This window comes from Natrix helvetica (genome assembly GCF_964273705.1).
Source record: "Natrix helvetica genome assembly, chromosome: W".
Classification (NCBI taxonomy): domain Eukaryota; kingdom Metazoa; phylum Chordata; class Lepidosauria; order Squamata; family Natricidae; genus Natrix; species Natrix helvetica.
The window spans coordinates 82,582,442-82,609,873 of record NC_138555.1 but is presented as its reverse complement, the minus strand read 5'-3'; the positions used below and the strand labels follow the sequence as shown (position 1 = coordinate 82,609,873).

The window sequence follows — 27,432 nt, the reverse complement described above, 5'->3', positions numbered from 1 at the left end:
GACCGATCGCGGAGGGCAGTCTAGATTGCTTCTGATGGGCCCTAGGGAGGAAAACCCCAGGATCCACTTTTCTGTCTGATGCTCCAGAGGTTGTTTGGACGGGGAATTCCAGAACCTCCATTCCTGGATGGCCACCTAAGACCTAGAAGAGCTCAGCAAGTCTAGTTGAGAACTTTGAGAAGGTCCTTCATGGCCACCTGCAGCTGGGGATCCGCCTCCTGCTTCTCTTCTGTCCATAAGTCCCCCCCTGATCAGCCAAGAGGCCACCCTAGACTCCTCAACCAAAGAGTTTGGGCCTACACCTTCTCTGTCCTGAACTTGTGACATGGAAAGCCGTCACCAACTGTTGGTCTCCCGATGATGAAGAAGCGAGACCACGCACCGCAATGAAGTTCTTCTAGGAACTAGCATGTTTGGTCCTCGCCAAGGAAAGACCAACTGCCTGTCCCTGGGCTCTACAAAGACCTCAGATTGTCTACGTCGCCACCAGATTCCTCCACAGACCTCAGAAAATCCATATCTTCTGATATTCCAGGTGTCCAACCCATCCCCAATTCCCTGGACTTCCGACTAGACAACACAGATTCTTGAGGAACATCAATAGATAACTCTTGGACCATTGCTTTGTTTGTAGTTGGAAGGCTATTTTTTGAGGGGGAAAGGGTTCTTACATACTAGAAAGAGCAGTGAATCTGTGCTCACAGACGAATTTTTTTTCCCACACACACATTTTGCACTTTTACACCCGCGACTTTTTTCCTAAACTTTTCATTTATAACCTGCCGCAGGTTTGTGATACCACTCAACGTTGGGCTCCCCCTACCGCTAGCTTCCATCCGCCTTCAGCGATCCTGCCGCGAAACCTTCCGATTCCTCCTCATTGATCCCCGGAGCTGATGCCCGACGGTAGCCAAACGCGCCGGCATTAGCAAAATTGGAATTGCAGTTCAGCCGAGCGGGAAGGCTCCTGGCCAGAGACGGAGAACGGCTTGCCAGATCGATGTCTGGCTGTCCAGAGGGAGCTATGGAGGACTGAAGCCGGTTTGGGTGGAGCCTCGTCATGTAGAAACGACTTCGCCAGGCAGGGGAGATGCACACCGGGACAAGGAGATAACTGCAGCCCGACTGACCGGGGACAAACATTACATGAATGTCCAACGGAGGCAGATTTGAGTTTGATGATGGAGGCTGTTATGTGGGCGACTGGGAAGAGGGCCGGGCCCATGGCTACGGGGTGTGCACAGGCCCGGGCGCCCAGGGGGAGTACAGCGGGCGTTGGAGTCGCGGCTTTGAGTCTTTGGGCGTCTACACTTGGCCCAGCGGGAATACCTACCAGGGCTTCTGGAGCCAAGGGAAGCGCAGTGGCCTGGGCGCGGAGCGGAAGAGCAAGTGGAGTTACAAGGGGGAGTGGTGCCACGGGCTGAAGGGCCACCTGGGCATTTGGGAAAGCCACTCGGGCGTCGTCTACGAAGGCATGTGGCGCGAAGGTCTTCAGGATGGCTACGGGATGGAGACCTACGCGGACGGAGGTGAGTCAGGAGAACAGGTCAAGTGAGGGGGGGGGTCAGTGCAGGCTGGGCTGTTGTTTCTTTCCGGTCTGGTGGTCCCGATGTGGTATCTGTCTTCTGATTGTCCACTTGGCCCATGACAGCGTGCCCCTGTCCAGGGTGGCATGCAGAGCTCTCTCTGGGGGCATGCCAGCCCAGCTCCACCTCACATGTGCGCATGCCTTTGGCCAGCCAGCTGGTCTTTGGGAATCTGCGGCACATGCGCGTGGGGTGGGGCCATCCCTGATCTCTGCAGGTTCCTGCCCCCAGCGTGCCCTCCCTTTCTACTCCATTTCTGCCGCCCGCACCAACCTGGAAGCCAGAAGGGGGCACGGGGGGGGGGGGGGCAGGGGGCATGTGTGTGTGGGTGGAGCGCATGCGCAGGGGAGGGCCACTTTGGGCACTCGGCACCAAAAAGGTTAACCATCCCTGATCTAGATGTTCCTGTAGTGTGCCACTTTAATACATCCATGTGTCCTAAGTCTAAGGGGTGTCAAACTCAAGGCCTGCGCACCAATCTGTCCCGCGGGGTCCTTAAATCTGGCCCACAGAGCCGGCCTAGAAATATCAAGGGACTGGCCCGAGAGGCCTACACGACACCTGTTTTTGGCCGGCAGAGTGCTGCAGGAGTCCGGGGAGGCCAAAAACGGGCTCCGTGACGGTGGTAATGGGGTGAGTGGTGAGGATGGTGATGTGGTCCCCAGAAAGTTGGTCAGATTTCTTTGGACACTTTTCGTACACCATTGCTTCGTTTCTTCCTCTTACCACACCACCTGCGTTATTCCAAGATAGTGGCGGAGATGATGGTGGTGGTTGAGGGTGATGTGGTCCATAGAAAGTTGGTCAGATGTCTCCATATCCTTTTCATGTGCCCTTGCTCCATTCCTTCATCTAGATCGGAGGTCTCCAACCTTGGCAACTTGAAGACTTGTGGACTTCAACTCCCAGAGTTGACCTCCACAAGTTTTAAAGTTGCCAAGATCTAGAAGTTCCTCTAGAACACCATCTGTGTCCCAGGATAATGGGAGGTGGTGATTATGGTGGTGATGAAGGTGGTGAGGATGATGATGATGATGTCAATGGCAATGGGGGTGATGGTTCTTTCCACCCCTCTTGCATACACTGTCCATACACGGTTGCTTTGTTTCTTCATCTAGAGGTTCCTCTGGAACACCATCCGTGTGTCCTAAGATAATGGGTGGGAGGTGGTTGTGCTGGTGATGGAGAGGATGAGAATGATGATGGTGATGATGATGATGATGGCAATGGAGGTGAAGATTCTTTCCACCTCTCTCACACACACTGCTCATACACCGTTGCTTTGTGTCTTCATCTAGAGGTTCCTCTGGAACACCATCCGTGTGCTCCAAGATTGGTGGTTGTGATGGTGGAGGAGATCATGCTTGAGGGTGATGCGGTCCATAGAAACTTGGTCAGCTTTCTCTGTATATTTTTTATTCACCCTTGCTCCATCCTTTCATCTAGAGGTTGCTCTAGAATACCATCTCTCTGTCCAAAGATGATGGGTGGGAGGTGGTTGTGGTGGTGAAGGAGGTGGTGAGGACGATGATGGTGGCAATGGCACCGCTCTCACACACTGTTCTCACGCGGTTGATTCGTTCTTCTTCTAGATGTTCCTCCAGAACACCATCTCTGTCCAAAAATAATGGGTGCAGATAATTGTGGTAGTGATGGAGGTGGCGAGGAGGAGGATGGTGATGATGATGTCAGTGGTGTAGGGTTTCCTGCCTAAGCAGGGGGTTGGACTAGAAGACCTCCAAGGTCCCTTCCAACTCTGTTATTCTATTCTAGTCAATGGTGACGATGGTTCTTTCCACTGCTTTCACACACAACATTCACACAACATTGCTTCATGTAGAGGTCCCTCTAGAACACCATCTGTGTGTCTCAAGATAATGGGTGGAGGTGGTTGTGGTGTGGGCGATGTGGCCCATAAAAAGCTGATCCGATTTCATCGTAGAGTTTCAAACTCAACTGGGTGATACAATGTAGCAGGTTTTCACACACACATTGCACGTCCGCTTCCAAGCAACCCTAACCCTTGAAGGACCTACGCAGGTCCTTCATTCCTACGTAGGTCCTCACCCATGATTTTTCTCTGTGGTCTCCAACACAAACATCTGGGCTTCTTGATCCAGTTTCCATACACCAAGACGGTTCTCCTTTCTTGGTAGGTCTGACACGGCCTGAGTGGTCTTCTTCAACTGGACAAGAGATGTTGGACATCTCTTGTCCAGGAGATGTGGAATGTCCTTCGCCTTCTTTGGTTGACCTCACCTTTCCCTCCATTGCAGGTACTTACCAAGGCCAGTGGCAGTCCGGCAAGCGTCATGGGTATGGAGTACGCCAGAGTGTCCCGTACCGTCAAGCCACCCTGGTGCGCTCCCCACACCGGACCTCCCTGGAGTCCCTCCACAGTGAGGCCGATCACAATGCCCCAGTGGTACCTCTCCCTCCTCCGCTGCCTCCTCCGCCACTCCCTGGGGACAGCCCCGCCTCAGGATCTAGGGGTGGTTTTGTCTTAGCTTTCCCTGGAGATCCGGACTTCCCCAAGGGGACCAAGAAGAAGAGCGGAGGGTTCTTCCGGCGGTCCTTGCTCTTGAGCGGGCTAAGAGTGCGGAGGGCCGAGTCGAAAGCCTCTCTGGGCAGCAAGCGAGGGTCCCTCAAGAGCGAGGCAGGGGTCAGTTCAGCGGGAAGTGAGGCCACGACTCTCAGCTACGCCGAGACCGAACCTCCTGAGCTGCCTTCAACTCTCACCATTGAAGGTTCCTCCACCGAGGTCTACGCGGGAGAATGGCGGGCCGACCAGCGCAGTGGCTACGGGGTGAGTCGCCGCTCCAACGGGCTGCGGTACGAGGGCGAGTGGCTGGGGAACCGGCGACACGGGTATGGGCGCACCACCTACCCCGACGGTTCCAAAGAAGAAGGGAAGTACAAGCTCAACCGGTTGGTGAGCGGGAAGGTGAAGAACCTCATCCCGCTTCGACGGAGCAAAGTCAAAGAGAAAGTGGACCGAGCGGTTGAAGTGGCCCGGAGAGCGGTCAGCATGGCTCGTCAGAAGCAAGAATTAGCCATCGCCAGGTAAGAAGGGGAACTGGAGGTTGGGGGGGGAGAAGAGGACAGAGACTAGCACATTCCTACAACCCTCTTGTTGAATGGTTTTCACTCAACAGTTGACACGGGAGAAGGTTGCCTTGCCTTGAAGGAATCTTCAACATGCAGGTGGAGAATGATTGAATCGATGAGGTGTCCTCCTCACTGAAGTCTGTGAACATCAGCAGATGTTCTCCTTCCATAGTCTAGATCAGGGATGTCCAAACTTGGCCACCTGAAGGCTTGCGGCCTTCAACTTGGAGGTTTGCGGCGTTCAACTCGGAGGCTTGCGGCCTTCAACTCGGAGGCTTGCGGCCTTCAACCCGGAGGCTTGCGGCCTTCAACTCGGAGGCTTGCGGCCTTCAACTCGGAGGCTTGCGGCCTTCAACTCGGAGGCTTGCGAACTGGGAGGCTTGCGGCCTTCAACTGGGAGGCTTGCGGCCTTCAACTCGGAGGCTTGCGGCCTTCAACTCGGAGGCTTGCGGCCTTCAATTCGGAGGCTTGCGGCCTTCAACTCGGAGGCTTGCGAACTGGGAGGCTTGCGGCCTTCAACTGGGAGGCTTACGGCCTTCAACTGGGAGGCTTGCGAACTGGGAGGCTTGCGGCCTTCAACTCGGAGGCTTGCCGCCTTCAACTCGGAGGCTTGCGGCCTTCAACTCGGAGGCTTGCGAACTGGGAGGCTTGCGGCCTTCAACTGGGAGGCTTGTGGCCTTCAACTGGGAGGCTTGCGAACTGGGAGGCTTGCGGCCTTCAACTCGGAGGCTTGCGGCCTTCAACTCCCAGAATTCCCCAGTGAGCCGCAACTGGCTGGAGAATTCTGGGAGTTGAAGGCCACAAGTCTTCAAGTGGCCAAGGTTGGACACCCTCAGTTCTAGAACTAAAACGAGCTTCACGCGAGGGACAACATTTCTAACCGACTCATTTGACGCCAAGGTTTTTGCGAATGTTATTCCCCGCTTCTGCCTCGGCATTCAAACCGATTCGTTGGAAAACAAGTTCCTAGATTTATTCTGATTTTTTCTTTAGAAATATTTTTTTCTAGAGAGGATATAAGATTCCAGATGGACAAGAGAAGAATTTCTCTTCCACCCCCTCCCCCCCACCTCCCCTCAGCGGGAGCCATTTTAAAAAGAAACAGAACAGAAATTCTCTTTGGGGCGGTTTTGGGAGAGTCCCACACAGACTTTAGCGTGGAAAAAAATAATCCATCCCCATCAGGCCTCCCAGGTGGAAAATTTGTTATAAAAATAATTTGGGGCTGATGGGAAGGGATGAAAAGACTTCTTGTTGTGGTTGTGGTTGTGGGCGTTAGGTGTGTAGACTTTGGCTCCAGCCCACAAAATTAAGGGAGAAAAGATGAATTGAGGCATTTTTTAAAGACTATCCCTCTTTTTTTCTTCTCCTTTTATTTTCCGTGTGTGTTTTCTTTCTTTTTCGTCTTTTTCCTGTTCTGCCTATATTTTCCTCATCCACCAAATCCTCTTTCTCTTTTCCTTTTTTTAAAATATTCCCTTTTATATCCCTTTTCTAGCTGTTTCATATCTCCTCCTGCTCCCTAATCAGGCCTCCCTCCCTCTCTCTTTCACACTCTTTTTCTCCCTCTCTCTTTTTCCCTCTGCCTCTTTTTCTCGCTTTCTCCCTCTCCGTCTCTTTCTCTCTCCCTTTTTCTCTTTCTCCTTCTCTCCTTCTTTCTCTCCTCCCTCTCTCTTTCTCCCTCTCTTTTTCCCTCTCCCTTGTTCTTTTTCTCTCTCTCCCTCCCTCTCTTTCTCTCTCCCTCTTTTTCTTTCTTTCTCCCACTTTCTCCCTCTCTCCCTCTCTTTCCTCCCTCTCTCTTTCTCTCTCTCTTACTCTCTCTTTCTTCCTCTCTTTTTCCCTCTCCCTCTCTCTTGTTCTTTTTCTATCTTTCTCTCTTTCTTCCTCTTTCTCCCTCTCTCTTTCTCTCTCTCCCTCTTATTCTTTTCTCTCTCTCCCTCCCTCTCTTTCTTCTCTCTGTCCCTCCCTCTCTTTCTCCCTCTCTCCTTTCTCTCCTCCCTCTCTCTTTCTCCCTCTTTCTCTATTACTCTCTCTTTCTTCCTCTCTGACTCTTTCTCTCTCCCTTTTTCTCTCTTTCTCCCTCTCTCCTTCTTTCTCTCCTCCCTCTCTCTTTCTCTCCCTTACTCTCTTTCTCCATCTCTTTTTCCCTCTCCTTCTTATTCTTTTTCTCTCCTTCCCTCTCTTTCTCTCTCCCTCTTTTTCTTTCTTTCTCCCTCTCTCCCTCTCTTTCTCTCTTTCTCTCTCCCTTATTCTCTCTTTCTTCCTCTCTTTTTCCCTCTCCCTCTCTCTTGTTCTTTTTCTCTCTTTCTCCCTCTTTCTCCCTCTCTCTTTTTCCCTCTCCCTCTTATTCTTTTTCTCTCCCTCTTTCTTTCTCTTTCTCCCTCTTTCCTCCCTCTCTTTCTCTCTTACTCTTTCTTCCTCTCTTTTTCCCTCTCCCTCTCTCTTGTTCTCTTTCTATCTTTCTCCCTCTCTCCTTTTCACTCTCCCTCTCTCTCTCTTTCTCTTTCTCTCTCTTTCGCGCTCAGTCTAAAGCTGCAGGTGACTCCATCTGTATGTGTCTGCGCGCAGAGCTCGCACGCGCCTCTTTGTGTTTGTATGTGTGCGTGTGAGTGTGTAAAAAGGCCGTCTCCTGGTGTAGGCTGCCCGGTCACCTAGGCAACAGGAGGACGGGCGAGGCGATTGGCTGACGGCTGCCATGGCAACAGCCGCAGCATCCTACGGGCATGGACCAGAGACGGGAGGGAGGGAGAGGAGGGAGCGAGGCGGAGCTGTCCAGGGAGAGAAGACACAGGAATGGGGCTGATCGAGAAATGTTGTCGCTTCGCACACACACACACAAACACACACACAAACACACGAGGGTGGGGAGAAGAGCGGAGAGGCATGGAAACAAGAGGAAGAGACACCGAAAACAAGGAGCTGTGTGCATAAACAATCCAGGATGCACCTTGCGTGGGTGAAGGCAAATCAGGTGTTATGGGGGTTGATATGTGTTTAGGGGGGGGGTGAATTGCAAGGAGGCAAGCAGGCTTTTGGGGGGGGGGATTTTCCATCCAAGCAGAGCCCCCCCACCCCAATCCAGCAATAATTCCTTTTTGAACGTCTTCCTTTTCGGCTTCCGAGGTGAATTTTGTAATCTACACGTAAGTCCTCGATTCACGACCCCCAATTGAGCCCGGCATTTCCGTTGTTAAGCGAGTGGCCTTGGTTGAGGGAGCTTGGCCTCATTTTACGACCTTCCTTGCCTCGGCTGTTAAGTGAATCCCTGCAAGTCGGGAGGGGAGTCCACCCGGTTGTGAAAGCGAATCAGGCTTTTGCCCGTGGATTTTGCCGGCCGGAAGGTCGCAAAAGGGGATCGCGTGCCCACTGAGACCGTCATAAATGCGAATCAGTTTCGCCAGGCGTCGGAATGTTGATCCGGTGATACTGCAAAGGGGGTAAACTGTGAACAACGCTCCTAAGTCCCTTTTTTCCAGTGCCGTGGTCACGTGGAACGGTCGTTAAATGAACCGTTGTAAGTCGAGGACTGGGGTTAGGCCATGATTAAAATGGCATTTCCGTGGAGATCCTCAACCCTCCAGGTCAGGGTTAACCCAAAGGTGCTTTTTTTTTTCTCCAAATATAACTGGAGTTTTTTTTTTTCTTGAAGAGGTTTCACTTCTCATCCTAGCAAGCTTTTTCTGTTCGGATGGAAGGATTTATTCAAGTTCATTTACTGCCCGTTCCAACTTACAAGGGCGCTGAGTAAAAGTGACTTAGGACCGCTTTTCACACTTATCGCCGTTGTCCCCAGGGTCACAGGGTAAACATTCCAATAAACATTGGCAATTGACTCATATTTATGACGGTGGCAGTCCCGGGGTGTGTGTGTGCGTCAGGTGATTTCCCTTTGTGACCTTCCGACCAGCAAAATCGATGGGGAAATCCAGATTCGCTTAACAACCAGGTTCCTAACTTAACGATGGCAGGGATCCACTTAACAACCGTGGCAAGAAAACTAATAAAATAGACCAAAACTCAAGTCACTTAGCAAAGTAGATTTTGGGCTCCGTTGTGGTCGTAATTTCGAGGACTAGCCGTAGCAGTAGGAAGAAGATGTTAGAAGGTAAAGGTTCCCCTCACATGTATGCGCTAGTCGTTCCCGACTTCAGGGGGCGGTGCTCATCTCCGTTTCAAAGCCGAAGAGCCAGCGCTGTCCGAAGACGTCTCCGGAAGGCGCACGGAACGCCGTTCCCTTCCCCCCAAAGGTGGTTCCTATTTTTCTACTTGCGTTTTTACACGCTTTCGAACTGCTAGGTTGGCAGAAGCCAGGAAGCCGGGACGAGTAACGGGAGCTCATTCCGTTATGCGGGACGAGTAACGGGAGCTCATTCCGTTATGCGGCACTAGGGATTCGAACCGCCGAACTGCCGACCTTTCTGATTCCTTTAAGGTGTTAGATACACAGAGGTTAAATCATCCAGGCACCTCCCTCCTCCTTGTAGAATTGGAGTTTCAAAGCTTGCAAAAGAAACACCCCCCCAAAAAGGAGGGAAACACAGCAAGAGCACAATGTAATAAAATAAAACATTCACAATGTTAGAGAACCAAGAATTAAAGTTGTAAGAAGTTACGACGACTGCATCGGGTTAAAGAGAAGGAGTCGACGGAGGCCGAAACGCTAAGAAAACAAGATTTCCCACATTTTATTACAGGGAGTCCTCAAATTACAACCAAAAACTGAGTTTCACCATTTCCGTTGCTAAGCGAGACAGTTGTCAAGGCAGCTTCCCCCTATTTTACCTTCCTGGCCACGGATGTTAAGTGCGTCCCGGCAGACGTTAAGTTAGTCACACGGTTGTTAAGTGAATCCGGCTTCCCGGTTGACTTTGGCTCGTCAGATGGTCGCTAAAGAGGACCACGTGACACTGGGACACCGCAGTCTTCATAAATAGGAATCAGTTGACCGGGGTCTCAATTTTGATCTTGTGATCTCAGGGACGCTACAGCGGTTGTAAGTGTGAAAAACGGTCGATTTTTTTCCAGTGCTGTTGTAATTTGGAATGGTTGCTAAATGAATTTTGGCAATGCAAGGATTACCTGTATAATTCGGTACAAATGGCTGTCTGGTGGCAAGCTGTTCCACTGGTTAATTGTTCTCACAGAGAATTTCTCCTTAGTTCTAGGTTGCTTTTTGTAAATCAACTGCCTTTATTTTATTATTTTATTGTATTATTTTATTGTATTATTTTATATTATTTTATTATAATTGGATAGCTATTTGTCTGAAACGGTATAGGGTTTCCTGCCTAGGCAGGGGGTTGGACTAGAAGACCTCCAAGGTCCCTTCCGACTCTACTATTGTATTGTATTATTTTATTGTATTATTTTATTATTTTATTATTACTTATTTTAATTTTTAATTTTATTATTTTATTATTCATTTTATTCATTTTAGTCATTTTATTTATTTTATTCATTTTATTTATTTTAGTGATTTTATTTATTATTTTATTTATTTTAGTCATTTTATTTATTTTATTTATTTTATTATTTATTTTATTCATTTTATTCATTTTATTTTATTATTCATTTTATTTATTTTAGTCATTTTATTTATTATTGTAGTCATTTTATTTATTTTAGTCATTTTATTTATTTTAGTCATTTTATTTATTATTTTAGTCATTTTATTTATTTTATTTATTTTATTATTTATTTTAGTCATTTTATTATTCATTTTATTTATTTTATTCATTTTATTTATTATTTTATTTATTTTATTTATTTTATTTATTTTATTCATTTTATTCATTTTACTTATTTTATTCATTTTATTTATTATTTTATTCATTTTATTTATTTTATTTATTTCCAATTTTTTAATTTTATTAACAAACATGTAAAATACACACACACAAAACTTAGACGTACAACACATTTACACAATGCAATACAAACAGGAGCTTCCTGTTCTTTCTAGTAGCAATTATCAATCGATACTACTCACCTTATATTATTTTCCCTTCTATTGTATTTCATTTGGATTTCACCATTCTTAACTCTCTTATTTTACTATTATTTTTGAGTTTTCTTATATTCCTTCATTGATTCTTGTTTCTTTCCTCCATCCACCTATACCATTTATTCCACGCCTGGTAGAATTTATAAATTATAATTAATCCACCCCGCTATCCCGAGCGAATTATTCTTGTTTTAACACAAAATAAACTCTCCCCAAAAGAGCTTTCTTCCCATTCTTGGTTCATCCTTAAACAAGGGGGTAACTTAAAACATTTGGGGGGAGTGGGAGAAGAGATAACAGAAAGATACAACGAGCAACTTATTTGTCGCCCCCAAAATACGATGAATCACAAATTTACTCCTTTGGTGTCAGCGGTGGGTTTTACATCTTGTTACCACCGGTTTGACGGCCGCGCTTCGCGGGTGCACCTGCCCCTTCTGCGCTTGCGCCCAGCTTTCCGTGCTTGCGCTTTGCTTGCATGCGCACCTTCTGCGCATGCGCCCGGCCTCAAAAACATGCCTAAATAGGACAGCATAGAGCCGGAGGAGGTGGCTGGGCCCACCCGTGATTTCTGCTACCACTTCGGATAAACCGTTCCGAACCGTCGGAATACTACTCTGTTTCTATGTGTGTAACAGAGAGAGAGAAAGAGAATTGTTTGTCTAAGGATTAAAGAGGCTTCAGACTTTTGATTTTAACGCGTTAAGCTTAAAAAAAGATATACAGTTAGTTCTCGACTTACAACAGTTTGTTTAGTGACGGTCCGCAGTTACAACGGCACTGAAGAAAGGGATTAATGACGGTTTTCACACTTTCGATCGTGCTCCCATGATCAAAATTCAGGCGCTTGGCAACTGACTCATCTTTACGACGGTTGTGGCGTCCCTTTGGACAAACAAATGTCAGTGGGGAAGCCAGATTCACTTAACAACCGTGTGACTAACTTAACAACTGCAGCGATTCACTTAATAACTGGAGCAAGAAGGGGGCAAAATGGGGTCCGACTCACAACAAATGTCTCGCTTAGCAATAGAAATTTTGGGCTCCATTTTGTGGTCGTAAGTTGAGAACAATCTGTACGCCTCCTTAAAACTTAAAAGGAGGCGTACAGGTTGTTCTCGACTTACGACCACCCTTTCAAAACTGGATGCAATTATATCATTAATATATAAGTTAATTTAATATATTATGCACACACAATATATATACAGGTAGTCCTCAACTTATGACCACAATGGAACCCCAAATTTCCGTTGCTAAGTGACAAATTTGTTAAGTGAGTTTTGTCCCATTTTACGACTGTGCTTGCTGTGGTTGTTAAATGAATCGCACGGCTGTTAAGTGAGTCTGGATTCCCCATCAACTTTGCTTGTCGGAAGGTCGTAAAAGGGGATCACGAGACCACCCCCCAGGCTAAGTGTCTGAATTTTGATCATGCGACCGTGGGGTTTCTACGACGGTCGTAAGTGCGAAAAATGGTCACGTCACTTTTTTCAGTAGACCACTAAGCGAACGGTTGTAAGTTGAGGACTACCTGTATAAACACTCGTTTAGAAATTAGAACAGCACTGAAAAACATGACTGATGACCGGTCCTCATACTTACGACCATGTCTGCACCCCCGTATGACCAAAATTCAGATGCTTATCAACTGGCATGTTAGTTATGACGGTCGCTATATCCTGCCGTCACATCCCCGCCATTTGCAACCTTCCCAACCAGAGTTCGACGAACAAAATCAATGGGAAAGCTTAGCGAGGACGTGATTCACTTAACAACCGCAGTGGTTTGCTTTGCAGCCGTGGCAAAAAAGGTCGTAAAAATTGGGTGTGGCAGACTTCAGAATCGCCTGGCTTAGCAACTGAAATTCTGATCCCAATTGTGGACATAAGTCGAGGACTTTTGCCAAAATTCAGGGCAGCAATTCCTCATTAAAAAATGAGCTGCGTCAAAGGTGGATAGGCCGCAAAAGGGGGTGGCCATTTTGGCTGGGGAATTCTGGGAGCTGAAGTCCACTTGTCTTTCTTTATTTCCAATCAAATGTTTGTATTTATATAGAGCAGGGGTGGCGAACACGCGGCTCTCGAGCCGCATGCGGCTCCCGGCCAAAATGAATGCGGCTCTTTGCCTCTTATCATTATTTTGTATACTGTGGCTCTTTGCCAAGTTTGGATTTTGTCCCTTTTGGCACTAAACCCGGATCGCGCGCTCCCTTTCGGCGCTAAACCCGGAAGTACGGTCTTGCCCCGCCCCTGGCGACGCAACGACGCTTGCCTGCGCTCCACCAGCTCGGCTGGGAACGGAGACGTTTCTCTGCTCAGCAATGTCTTCAGTGGAGTGGTGGCAGCCTGGCAGGCTGAGCCTGCGTCCCTTTCAGGCGCTCCGCTCCGCTGAGGAAACGTCTCCGTTCCCAGCCGAGCTGGTGGAGCGCAGGCAAGTGTCGTCGCATCGCCAGGGGCGGGGCAAGACCGTACTTCCGGGTTTAGTGCCGAAAGGGAGCGCGTGGTGTGGCTCTCTGACTCTCACAGTTTAACATTTTGGCTCTTTTTGTCGAAGTTGTTCGCCACCCCTGATATAGAGCATTGTAAAATACAAAAGTAAATAGAAGAACAATGAGGGGTTAAATCCTTCGTCCACGTATTCCTCCATTGTTCAAAACATCACAGGACATCCAAATTTCCTGGCCCCACTGAATCGTACAACGTTTTCACGGCTTCATTTTCCAAATTCAATTTCAACGGCATTTTATAAACCTTAGCAATCATAGCAGAGGTAGAATTCAGCCGGTTCAGACTGGTTCGCCCGAACCGGTCGTGGAAATCGGCGGTGGTACCCGGACCCGGCTTTATGCCGTCCTACTTAGGCATGTTTTCAAGCCGCGGGCACGCGTGCAAGCCGCGCCGCAATCAAAGTGCCTGCGTGGAGGGCCGAGCGCATGCGTGGACGGGGCGAAGCTGTGAATGCCACCCCTGAATAATACGTCCATCGTTGCTCTGTGTTGAAAGTCCCCATTCGATTTGGAACGAAGTCGTATCCGTAGCGCTTTTTACCCAAGTCTACGATATCTTAAACGCTGCCTGATTTGAGAGACTCCGGTTTAAATGACCTTTCTGTTCCGCCTCCCTCGCCACAATTCTGCGCTTCCGTGAGTTAGGCTGCCTTCCCACGACCCGTTAAGCTCAAACCACGATTGACGAAGTGGAATCGCCTTACGGAGATAACGTGGCAACGAATCAACCACCTTAATCCGGGGTGGTTTCCCCCTTCCGTACCGGTTCGCAAATGTGCGCCCGTCCTTGCATGCTCCTGGCCTTCCGCCTAATCTCTTACCTGGAGAATCCCACTCTATAAAGTTTATGCCAAGTTTCTTAAGAAGGTTTGTTCTCCACAAACGTTCTTCATTTCAGACAGACCAGGTTACAATTTTTCAGAGGCCGATATTTGGAAAATAACCAACCGATTGAAAAAAAAAAATTGTAACCTGGTCCGTCTGAAATAAATTCTAGTTTTCCCGACGAAATTCCTTATCAGAACTCTGTCGCCCGATAAATTTGGGTCGAAAACATTAAGTAATAACAAGTTGACAAGACCAGCAAAATCGAACTATGGAACATGGAGATATTTTTTTTCCAAATTTTTCAATATGTGGTGGCGAGTTCCTCGTCCGTTTATCCCAGGGCCAAATGGCCAAGGTTGAACAGATGCGAATGGTTAGATTGATCCTAAAGCTTGGTTGGTCAATGATTTCGGCTTCTGTTGTTGGACAACATTGTCGAGCGGATCCACAAGGTCCTTTGAAAATGAAAGAAAAGGGCTCAGCAGCTCCAGATCTGAAGCTGAGGACCAGCCTCAAAGCTTGAGGAGCAAGGATTATGGAGGCTATGTTGGTTAGGATGCTCCTAGGTTAGCTACGGTGGCCAGCGTTGACCATCTTGGAGGGGTTCTTTGAAGGTCAAGGAGGGCCACCTTAGAAGGAGAGTCTTCAGAAAGGACCTTCTTTCTCCATTGACCTAATACTTTCTCCATCAGTTCTTTGAATGTCATGGAGGGCCACCATAGGAGGATAGAGTTTGGAAAGGACCTTCTTTCTCCATTGGCCCAACACTTTCTCCATTCATTCTTTGAATGTCATGGAGGACCACCTTAGGAAGGGCTTCTTTCCCCGTTGACCCAACACCATCCCCATTGCTTTTTTGAACATCATAGAGGGCCACCTTAGGAAGAGAGTTTTTAGAAAGGACCTTCTTTCTCTGTTGACCAAATACTTTCCCCATTGCTTCTCTGAACCTCATGGAGGTCCACCTTAGGAGGACACATTTAGAAAGGACCTTCTTTCCCTGTACACCCAATACTTTCTCGATTGTTTCTTGGAACGTCATGGAGGGCCACCTGGGAGGGTGAGCCTTCAGAAAGGACCTTCTTACCCTATTGACCCAAAACTTTCTCCACCTCAGGGCTGCAGATGCTCGTCTGAAGGCGGCCGCTGCCCTCGGGGCAGCCGAAAAGGCTCTAGAAGCTTCCCGTTTGGCCAAAATTTTGGCTCAAGAACTACAGCCCATTCTAGCTGATTCAGGTGAGTTTTCTGCCTGAGCAGGGGGTTGGACTAGAAGACCTCCAAGGCCCCTTCCAACTATTATCCTGTTATAAAGTGCCATGCATTTTGCATTGATGTCGTCGCCGAAGAGTATTTTTCAAACCTTAGTCGCTTTAAGGTGGGTGGACTTCAACTCCCAGAATTCCTGGCTGTCTGGGGAATTCTGGGATTTGAAGTCCACCCATCTTAAAGCGACTAAGGTGGAAAATTACTGCCGTGATATCTCATTTTAAAAGGGGTGTCATTAATAAATAACTGGACCTTGTGTAGAACTTGTCAAAGTTGTGACTCACTACAGTATTCCTTACGGGGAAAAAATATTTGGTACTCATCGTTTTTAGTACTCGTCGCAGCTCCCAGAACCAATTAACAACGAGTACCAAGATACCACTATACTTTCGTCCTGCGATCGAGAACAGGAAATCACGCTATCAAAGCGATTTCCACCTCCAATCTTTCTTGAACCCAGAGCTTTTTACACCCCTCCCTTCTTTCTTTAACTGCCAGTCGCTTCTCCTTCCCCAGAGCCGCGTGGCCGGTTAGATTCAGAAGGCACCGACACCGATTTTCACGAGTACGACAGTCCCCACGTTTACGAGAACGGCATCACCCCTTCCGATGTTACCCCGGATCCGAGCTTACCGCCAAGTTACCCTCCCACTCCGCTGCAACCTTGGCGGGGGGACCCTCGGCGGACTTGGCCTCCCTTGGAGAACGGGGGTCCTCGCCAGCTCTTCCCCGAGGCCTCGGATGTAGAGGAGGAGTGGGGTTCGCGGGGTAGTTTCCCGTCTCGGACACCGCAGCTCGTTCCGGAGGGGTTGTGGGAAGGTGAGGAGGAACAGAGGCAGCTGAGCAGCTACGAAGCCGAGGAAGAAGATTACGAGAGAGTCCCTCAGCACCCTCAGCCGGGCAGCCCAGCTAGCGGCAGCTCGGGCAGCCTCCGAGAAGAGGAGGAGGAAGAGGAGGAAGACGGGAACGCTTCTAAGACTTATCCCGGGGGGAACCAGGACGATACGGTACCCTTGGGAATTCCGGTTGATGCAGAAACGAAGAACGAGGAATCGTGCAGGTCTTCTTTTCTGCTGGAGGGACCAGAGAGTCTACAAGCAGTCCAAAGGGGGAGACAGGTAAGAGGTCAACATATTTTAAGGCGGGTGGGACACCTCAGATGGACATTAGAGTCAGTTCTTCCTAGCTAAGCTGAGTACGGTCTGTGGTAGCACTGGCGAGTCTAGACGGGTGACTCAGAGTAGAAGATGATGGTCTTTGGACATCATCCAAGGAAAGGAAGAACATCTAAAGACGCTGGAGGCAAAGGCGGTGCAGGAATGGTGAGCAAAGTCAAGATTAGTCCACCACGAGATTTTGCTTTGATCATATATGGTGGTGGTGGCCACCTCATGGTAGTGGCCACCCTCTTGAGTTTTTTTGACCCGTTCCTGGACACACCCGATCAAGAGAGCAGAACCTCTGACCTGTTCTCAGGTTCTCTCCCATGACCCTTTCCCACAACAAAGAGATCCAAGTTGATGGAAACTAACCAAGGAGAGAAGCAAGCTAGAACTAAGGAGGAATGTCCTCACAGGGAGGACAATTCACCGGTGGAACAGGTTGCCACCAGAAGCTGTGGGTGTTCCAACACTGGAAGTTTTTAAGAAGAGATTGGACAACCATTTCTCGGAGGTGGTTTAGGGTCTTCGGCTTGAGCAGGGGGTTGGACTAGAAGACCTCCAAGTCTTCCAACTAGGTTATTCTGTTAAGTGAGCTCTTAAGGATTTAGGTTTTGGGAAAATCCCCTAAGGACTTTGTCCCATCTGCTGTTCTCTTCTTGTGTTGGGTTAAGTCCCGCCCCTCCTGGCCAGGGATGATGGACACTGAAGTCCCACCTCAGCAGGGTAGACAAAACACAGTCCAACCAACTTGGATTTTGCACAAAGTGGTGCCATGTTTTCAGGGACGTGCGGTCAGGGGAGGCAGGGGAGGCAGAGCCTCACCTCTCTTCATGAAATAATAGTATATAATATTATATACTATATATATATATATAATATTATAATATTATATACATCCGTCCGGCCGCGCCCGGGAGCTGCGGTGGCAGAAATGTTGTCGGCGCTCCCCCAGTCGCTTTCGCGCCTTCGTCATCCGGGAGCGCCGACATTTCTGCCTCCGCAGCTCCCTGGCGCGGCCAGACGGATGTAGCCACAGCGACGCCGAGGTGGTCCGGGTGGACGAAAGAGTGAGCGAGGCACCCTGATCCTCGGTTGCTCGCCCGCCGGACTGCCTCGGCGCCATTCTGGCTACCTCCGTCCGGCAGCGCCCGGGAGCTGTGGAGGCAGAAATGTTGTCGCCGCTCCCGGATGACGAAGCCACGAAAGCGACTGGGGAACGACGAGAAACTTCCTGCCTCTGCTGGATTTCGCGTGCTCCTCGCGACTGCAATATGCAGTCGCGAGGAGCGCGCAAAGTCCAGCAGAGGCAGGAAGGTTCTCGTCATTCCCCAGTCACTTTCGAGGACTGCGGAGCGTGAGCCGGCGGAGCACGCTCAGGAAGGCGGGGAATGGGATCACGTGTGCTGGAGGCTGAGGCAGCCTGAGCCTCCGGCACACGTGGTCCCATTCCCCGCCTTCCTGATGATGTCACCAGCCATAAACCTCACCGCATGTTTTATACCTGGGGTGAAAGCTGCGATTGGAGGAGGCAGCCTCAGATAAGTGAGACCCAAATACTGTGAGAAATCCAACCTGTTGGATTTCTGCCTGTCAGGACGTTGTTAAAAGCACAGGGAGATCCGTCTGGGCCCACAGAAGGGGCTTCATCAAAAGGAGGCTTGCTGGACTGTGTCTTCGCATTGTGAGGGACCAGCCAATGGCCGTTTATTCAGTAAACCACAATAGCGTATCCCGGCTGGGTGTGTGTGGCCTGGACTAACCACTGTTTGAAGTCATCAAAATTACTGATAAGATAGTCCTCAAGTTATGACCACAATTGAGCCCCAAAAGTCTGTTGCTCGGTGAGAAATTGGTACAGGGAGTTTTGCTCCATTCTGCAACTTTTCTCGCCACCATTGTTGAATGGACCGCTGCGGTTGTTAAATTAGCAACGGGGTTGTTAAAGTGAGTCTGGATTCCTCGTGGACTTGGCTTGACAGAAGGTCGCGAAAGGGGATCGGGTGACCCCGAGACACTGTAACTGTCGTAAATGTGAGTCGGTTGCCAAGCATCCGAAAGTAGATCCCGTGACGGCGGAGATGCCAGCGACGGTCGTAAGTGGGAAAGATGGTCCGTCGGCCCCGTTGTTTCGAGCGTGTAACTTCGAGCGGTCACTAAGTGAACTGTCGTAAGTCGAGGACAAGCCGTATTTTCTTATTTTTCTTAAAAATAAGGCGGGGGGGAACTTTACCATATGTAACAAACCGCGAACCCCCCCCAAGAAAAAAAAAAGAAAATGGAATTTTCTTCATTTTTTTTTTCTTTTAAAACATTTCGCTTCTCACCCAAGAAGCTTCTTCGGTTCGATTCTTGGATGAGAAGCGCAACGTTTTGAAAGAAAAAAAAAACAAGAAAATCCAGTTGCATTTGGGGGGAAAAAACACACTTCTGGGACGCGAATTCTAGCTTTGCCCGTTATTGTCAATATAGTTGTGGCAGCAATCTTGAATGCTTTGTTATGCCGGCCCTCAACATCCTTCATTCCATCAAAAATGGACGATCTTTGGAGCCAAAGGAAGCGTAAAGCTCAAACATTTCAGTTCCTATTGTCCGAAGGCCGGGACGGCAAACCTATCGCACATCTCGTTTGTTAGGGCGCGTGCTGGCCATCTGACTTCGGCCTTGAAGCCTCCGGAGCGCGAAAAGCAGACCCGAGGGCAAACCATGCCACATGCTTATATATTTGATTGTACGTCGCCCCGAGTCCTTTCGCGGAGAGGGCGCGACTGATAAATCGAATAAAATAAAATAAATAAATAAATAATAAATAATATGGTCGTTTTTCACCTTCAGGAGGCTTTCCTGAAGGCTCCGGAGAGCAAAAAACAGCCCTACGGTCAAATCAGAAGTCACTTCCGGTTTGGCCATAGGGCCGTTTCTTTGTCCTCCTTCGGGGAAGCCTCCTAAAGGCGAAAAACGGCCATATGTGGAAATCGGGCTTCCGGTTGGTCGAAAAGGCTCCGTTGGTCGAAAAACGACCATACGGAGAAACCGGAAGTCACCATTCCACGTCCGGTTTGCTCATAGGGCTGTTTGTCTCCCTCGGGAGCCTTCAGGAGGCTTCCCGGAGGGTGAAAAACGGCCTTACGGGGACCCCGGAAGTTTGAGAACGGTGACTTCCATTTTGGCTCTAGTGCCGGTTTTTTTGTCCTCCGGAGCTTTTCGGAGGGTGAAAAATAACCGTACGGCCAAACACAAATGTCTGAGGTCCCCATAGGGCCGTTTTTCGCCTTCCGGAGGTTTCAGTGGAGCAGAGGAGGCTGTTTTCTCCCCCTTCCCAGGCTTTTAGAAAGCCTCTGGAGGGCGAAAAAAAGGACACCAAAAGTGGGGGGGGGGCGCTATGTTGCGCACATAGTATTATGGGTATGGCACGCCCGCGCAAAAACCTCCCTGCACTCCCCCCCCCGCTTTTGGCATGCCATCCAAAAAAGGTTAGCCATCACTGTCCTAAAGCATGATTCACACATCTTACTAAACCATGGTTAGCTTCCCAAATAAAGATATGGTAATAAACCATGATTTACGAGTTACAATATTCAGGTTTAATCCTACACCAAATCCACAATCCAGCCAAACAGGTTATGGTTTAAGAAGCACATCGCTTTCTATTTACATATTATAGGGAGTCCTCGGCTTACAACAGTTTGCTTAGTGACCGTCCGAAGCGACAAAGACATCGAAAAAAGCGACTTACGATCATTTTTCACACTTAGGACCGGTGCAGGCTATCCACAGTCACGTGGTTTACATTTGGACGCTTGGCATCTGACTCATAGTTTATGACGGTTGCCTGGGGGGTGGGGGTGGGGTGAATGTCATGTGATCCCCTTTTGCGACCTTTTGACGGACAACGTCGTAAAATGGGGGCGAAACTCCCCAAACAACCATCTCACTTAAGCCATAGAACGTTTTGGCTCAATTGTGGTCGTTAAGTCGAGGACGTGGACTGTACTCCAAAAAGTTATGCCGGCCTTGCGGGAAAAAAGGGACGCGCGATACGGTCGCGCGTCCAACCGGGACCGGATTCCCGCCTCCACCCGCTTGTGGATTTGCACACTTGTTGTCCTCTTTTTGCGTCGGGTGCAGCTGTATCTCCGGGCCTACGTGTGCCACCGTTTGTGACCTTCCTGGCCAAGCGAAATCAATATGGAAGCTGGCCGGGAAAGTCACGTGCCGTCTCACTACCGCTGAACGCTAACAGTTGTATTTTCCATGCCCATTGCGGTCGTTGAGTCGAGGGACTTCCCGTTTTCGGTTGAACTGCAGTCTGGTGTGTGTGGGGGGCTGTGGAGCAGTCCCAGGAAGGTTTTGCAAAAACCCTCACCCACCCGCCCACCCACCATTGCGAGGAGCATCTCAATGCCCCCACCCCCAAGACAAAACCGCAGCCCTCTCCCACTCCGCTAGCACAATCCACGCAACCTGTAACAGTTCTTATGTAATGCACACAATTCGCTGACATCTACAAGTCCCAAAAATCCACCCGACACAATTTTCTGCTTTTCCATAAGGCGCCTGCCCCACCCACCCACCTGCATTCTGGACTAAACGCCCCCCCCCCTACCCTTTTTGCAACAACCGAGGAAGGACGAATTCCCACCCACCCTTTTTTCTAAACCTGCCCAATTCTCTCCCGCTCGTTCATAAGCCCCCTCAGCCCAAATATATCCCTGTCCCGACGGCAAACAAACTACGGTTTGATCCTCTTGTTGGAACGGTGGTGTAGCGCACTCCCCCCCCCCCATAAAATATCCTCGGGGTGGGGGGGCTTTTCACAGTGCTTGCCCTTCCTCCTTTCTCCCCCCCTCCCCAAAGCACGTCTGTTATTTACATTTCAGCTGGGAATCAGGAAGGATGGAGGGAGGGAGGAGGGGTTGGAAAGAACCGAACTCCCCCCACCCACCCGCCGGCCTCCGAGCATCCACAAGGGGATTGGCTAGCTGCCTTCCTCCCGTCGCTAGGCAACCGCATCCTTTCTCCCGGCAACAGCCTCCTCTTTGGTCCCTCCTCCTTCACTGCAGCATCGAGATGGGCCTCGCCAGTTGGTCGGTCAGCACAACCGCAGTGGGGGGGGAGGAGGCGTTGGGTGGATTGGTGGGGGGGCGGGCGCCAGAACTGCAGGTCATCAATAATCCAGCTCTTCTGCTCTCAAGGAGGGGGGCTGGGAGTCGGATTGGGGGTGGGAGTACAACAGGAGGCGTAGGCCGTGATGTTATCTGGGCACTGGTCGGGCTTGGTTGAATGTGCCAAGGACAACATTATCCCCAGGCTGTGACTGCCAAATGCCATGCGGGCGCCGAGGAGACCTGGGTGTCTGTGGGGGTGGGGATGTCCCCTCCTCCTCCTCCTCCCCCCCCCCCCGGCCCTCCCTTTGCCTCTGTATCCCATATTTTATCCGTCTGCCCTCCCCGTCGGCCTGTGACTGCACGTAGGGAGCCAGAGTGCTGGCTCAGGAAGAATTTTCTCGCTGTTGGACAATAGTACAGCTTGCACACTTGAAAAGAACAGGCGTAGCACGCTCGGCAAGGTGGCAGTGTGTGTCCTCCCCCCCCCTTCTCTGTTGAGAAGAGACTGGACAAGCAGTTGTCTGGAATGGCGTAGGGTCTGTCTCCTACTTGAGCGGGGAGGAGGGGTTGGGCTGGAAGACCTCCAAGGTCCTTTCCAAGTTTGCCACTGTGTTCGTCTCCTCTTCTTCCTCCTCTTCCCCCTCCTCCTCTCCTCCTCCTCCTTTTAAAGAGAGGACTGATGGACAACCATTTGTCTGAAATGGTACAAGATGTCCTGCTTGAGCAGGGGGGTTGGACTAGAAGACCTCCAAGGTCCCTTCCAACTCTGTTATTCCTCCTCCTCCTCCTTTTAAAGATGAGATTGGACAAACATTTCTCTGAAATGTTACAAGATGTCCTGCTTGAGCAGGGGGGTTAGACTAGAAGACCTTCAAGGTCCCTTCCAACTCTGTTATTCCTCCTCCTCCTCCTCCTTTTAAAGATGAGATTGGACAAACATTTCTCTGAAATGTTACAAGATGTCCTGCTTGAGCAGGGGGGTTAGACTAGAAGACCTTCAAGGTCCCTTCCAACTCTGTTATTCCTCCTCCTCCTCCTCCTTTTAAAGATGAGATTGGACAAACATTTCTCTGAAATGTTACAAGATGTCCTGCTTGAGCAGGGGGGTTGGACTAGAAGACCTCCAAGGTCCCTTCCAACTCTGTTATTCCTCCTCCTCCTCCTCCTTTTAAAGATGAGATTGGACAAACATTTCTCTGAAATGTTACAAGATGTCCTGCTTGAGCAGGGGGGTAAGACTAGAAGACCTCCAAGGTCCCTTCCAACTCTGTTATTCCTCCTCCTCCTCCTCCTTTTAAAGATGAGATTGGACAAACATTTCTCTGAAATGTTACAAGATGTCCTGCTTGAGCAGGGGGGTTAGACTAGAAGACCTCCAAGGTCCCTTCCAACTCTGTTGTTGTACTCCTCCTCTTCCTCTTCCTCCTGCTTTTAAAGATGAGATTGGACAAACCATTTCTCTGAAATGGTACAAGATGTCCTGCTTGAGCATGGAGGTAGGACTAGAAGACCTTCCAACTCTGTTAATCTGGTATTCCTCCTCTTCCTCCTCCCCCTTCCCCTCCTCCTCTTCTTCCTCCTGCTCCTCCTCTCTTCCTTTTTAAAAAGTGACTGGTGAACAACTTCTTAAATCTCTTCTTATAAACCTCCAGTGATGGAGCACCCACAATTTCTGGTGGCAAGCTGTTCCACTGGTTAATTGTCTTCACTGTTAGGAAGTTTCGCCTTAATTCCAAGTTGCTTCTCTCCTTGATTGGTTTCCCTCTGTTGCTTCTTGTCCTGCCCTCAGGTGCTTTGGAGAATAAGTTGACCCCCTCTTCTTTGGGGGCAGCCCCTCAAATACTGAAAGACTGCTAGCATGCCACCCCTAGACCACCTTTTCATTAAACCAGGTGTACCCAATTCCAGCAGCCGTCCTTTATATAGCGCTTCGGCCTCTGCCCCCATACCCCAATCCTCTTGGCTGCTCTTCTCTGTACTCTTTCTAGAGTCTCCACTATTGTGGCCTGCCAGATTGGGGCAGTGAGGAGGTTGGGGAGGAACCTGGGCCAGTCCTGGAGTCTGGGGAAGGCTCTGAGGAGGGCTCTACATCAGAGGCAGAGATGGGGTCAAGGCCGTCCGACAGTTATCAGCTGCCTTCGGAGTCAGACATCCGTGAGGCAGACGAACAGCTGGAGCCTGTTCCCAGGGTGCGCCTGCGCAGAGTTGCCGGACGAAGGGAATAGATAAAGAACAGGGGTCGACTTGGGGAGTAAGGCCACCGGTGGACGGTGAACGGCCCCTCCCAGAGGAAATTAAAAGAGGGAGCGCCAGGGGAGTGGAGTTTGCAGGAGGCCATTCATTCGCTTCATTGCTTCGGGACTCTCCGAGACTCCTTGCCAGGTTTCGCAGATTTTACCCTGTCAGCTCTCCAAGACAGATATGTTCAGTGACCGTAAATCCTCCTTTGAAAGACTTTGCTGGAGGAGAAAATTAATAAGAGGGTTTTTTGTCGGGACAAGGAGTCTGCTTCGTGTTCTTGGGAAGCTTCGGTCACAATACCAACCTCCTTTTTTTTGTTATATCGTGTGCGAACCAAAATCGTCCAAAAAGGCCTTATAAAATGATCTTCATTTTTTTGATCGTGATTTCCTCCCCCCCCCCCCCTCCTCTTCTCTTGCAGGGGTCTCACTTGCTGGTCGTGGCAGCTGTCCTCTTGGTGGATGTGAGTTTGGCTTACCTGTTCTCTCTCCTCCTGGCTTGAGACGGGGACGATGGAAGCAGGAGGAGCCTTTTGTCTCCCGTCTCCCCACCCACCCACCCCTCTTCCTCCTCCTCCTCCCCTCCGCCCCCACCCCAAAGAAGTTTGATATCAAACTCTGATCTCTGCCTCTCTTCTCCCACCCACCCACCCCGCTCCCCTCCCTCCCTCCCTCCCTCTCTCTTTTTTCACATGTCTTTACTCACCCGCGGCCGTGATGCCGGCCGCCTCTTTAAACTATAAACTTTCTAGATCGTTTACATATAAAGGGCTCTCTTTCTACTGGCGATTTTCATTCCCTTCCTCTCCTCTTTGCTGCTTTCGCCCCCCCCCCCCCCACAAAATAATCGACATCTCCTTTTTCCTGCTTCATTCATTCATTCATTTTATTTTCTTCTTTCTCATCCTTCCCCCCCTCCCCCCCTCCCCTCTTCATTGCGGAACCGTTGGGCACCGAACGGTGCAAATTTATTAAAATGGAGCCGAGGTCCAAGGAGAAATTTTACCCTCCGGAGAATTAAATATGAGGATGGTTGGATTAGAGCAGGGGTGTCCAAACCTGAGAACTTTAAGACTTGTGGACTTCAACTCCCAGAATTCCCCAGCCAATATGGAGGTTAATAAACTTAGTGGCTTCAAAATGGGTGAACTTCAACTCCCAGAATTCCCCAGCCAATATGGAAGTTAATAACCTTAGTGGCTTCAAAATGGGTGAACTTCAACTCCCAGAATTCCCCAGCCAATATGGAGGTTAATAACCTTAGTGGCTTCAAAATGGGTGGACTTCAACTCCCAGAATTCCCCAGCCAATATGGAGGTTAATAACCTTAGTGGCTTCAAAATGGGTGGACTTCAACTCCCAGAATTCCCCAGCCAATATGGAAGTTAATAACCTTAGTGGCTTCAAAATGGGTGAACTTCAACTCCCAGAATTCCCCAGCCAATATGGAGGTTAATAACCTTAGTGACTTCAAAATGGGCGGACTTCAACTCCCAGAATTCCCCAGCCAATATGGAAGTTAATAACCTTAGTGGCTTCAAAATGGGTGGACTTCAACTCCCAGAATTCCCCAGCCAATATGGAGGTTAATAACCTTAGTGACTTCAAAATGGGTGGACTTCAACTCCCAGAATTCCCCAGCCAATATGGAAGTTAATAACCTTAGTGGCTTCAAAATGGGTGAACTTCAACTCCCAGAATTCCCCAGCCAATATGGAGGTTAATAAACTTAGTGGCTTCAAAATGGGTGGACTTCAACTCCCAGAATTCCCCAGCCAATATGGAAGTTAATAACCTTAGTGGTTTCAAAATGGGTTAACTTCAACTCCCAGAATTCCCCAGCCAATATGGAAGTTAATAACCTTAGTGGCTTCAAAATGGGTGAACTTCAACTCCCAGAATTCCCCAGCCAATATGGAGGTTAATAACCTTAGTGACTTCAAAATGGGTGAACTTCAACTCCCAGAATTCCCCAGCCAATATGGAAGTTAATAACCTTAGTGGCTTCAAAATGGGTGAACTTCAACTCCCAGAATTCCCCAGCCAATATGGAAGTTAATAACCTTAGTGGTTTCAAAATGGGTTAACTTCAACTCCCAGAATTCCCCAGCCAATATGGAAGTTAATAACCTTAGTGGCTTCAAAATGGGTGGACTTCAACTCCCAGAATTCCCCAGCCAATATGGAAGTTAATAACCTTAGTGGCTTCAAAATGGGTGGACTTCAACTCCCAGAATTCCCCAGCCAATATGGAAGTTAATAACCTTAGTGGCTTCAAAATGGGTGAACTTCAACTCCCAGAATTCCCCAGCCAATATGGAGGTTAATAACCTTAGTGACTTCAAAATGGGCGGACTTCAACTCCCAGAATTCCCCAGCCAATATGGAAGTTAATAACCTTAGTGGCTTCAAAATGGGTGGACTTCAACTCCCAGAATTCCCCAGCCAATATGGAGGTTAATAACCTTAGTGACTTCAAAATGGGTGGACTTCAACTCCCAGAATTCTCCCTGCCAGCTTGGGGGCTTAGCAATCTTAGCCATTTTAAGATAAGTGGAGTTCATAGTCTGGCTGGGGAATTCTGGGAGTTGAAGTCCACAAGTCTTAAAGTTCCCAAGTTTGGACACCCCTGGATTAGAGAGAACGTTAACATTCGGTGGGCGGGTTGCTTGTAACGAAATTTCACACACGCAAAGACATAATTCCTGAAAATTGGAAGTTGTTCGTTCGGGGGTCCTTCCCTCCGGCCTTAGGAGTACAGGCAGTCCTCCACTTACAACTAGAATTTCCGTGGCTAAGCAAGGCGGCTTTTAATAAGGGAGCCGCACCTAATTTTACAACCTTCTTTGCTGCAGTGGTTCAGTGAATCTGGTTTCCTTCCCCCTTGACACACTGCGTATCGGTAAGCTGGCCGGGAAGGAGATCACATGATCCCCACAAGACGGGGACGACTGGCGTAAATGCATCCTGGTGGCTACGCGCCCGAATTGTGTTCGCCTGACCTTGAGAACGGTCGTAAGTGCAAGGACCGGTCATAAGTTGCATTTCCCCACCCCCACCCCAGCGGCCTTGTAACTTTCAGCGGCCTTGTTCCCGTGACCTTGGGAACGGCCCTTAAAGGTGAGGAACTGGCCCCAAGTCATTTTTTTTCCACCACCTTTGTAACTTGGAACGGTCGCTAAACGAATAGTCGTACGACGAGGACTTCCTGTACAGGCCAGTTTCAACACACAAAAGATGGCTTGGTTTTTTTTCTGCATTCCACTTTCTCCGAATAAATGCTGTGAGAAAACACCCATCCGCCAGGGTGGGATTCAGCCAGTTCGGACCAGTTCGGCAAACCGCTTTGCTCCGACGATCAGATGGGCCCGCCTGCCCGCGGTTTACTTACTGTATTTTTCGGAGCACAAAACGCACTGGAGTATAAGACGCACCAAGGTTTTGAAGAGGCAAATTTAAAAAAAAAAAGTTTTTGCACTCTGCAGACCTCCCCCCAAATGGCCCGTTTTTCTCCAAGAAAAGGGCATGAATAGCCTTTAGGAGACTTGCAGAGTGCTCCTGGGAGGCGGGAGGCCCCAAAACGAACAAACCACGGTCCGTTTTCCGCAAAAACGGGCCCATTT

The 27,432-nt window shown here is 49.3% G+C and overlaps 1 protein-coding gene across 1 annotated transcript; it reads left to right on the top strand.

Moving 5' to 3' along the window:
• JPH4 (junctophilin 4) lies at nucleotides 1-24,625 on the top strand. The gene is made up of 5 exons (XM_081969602.1): nucleotides 1-1,529; nucleotides 3,863-4,649; nucleotides 15,153-15,271; nucleotides 15,818-16,419; nucleotides 24,232-24,625. Exons 1-5 carry the CDS (start codon nucleotides 1,151-1,153, stop codon nucleotides 24,310-24,312), a joined length of 1,968 nt encoding a protein of 655 aa, XP_081825728.1. The 5' UTR covers nucleotides 1-1,150; the 3' UTR covers nucleotides 24,313-24,625.
• Nucleotides 24,626-27,432: the final 2,807 nt, after the last annotated feature.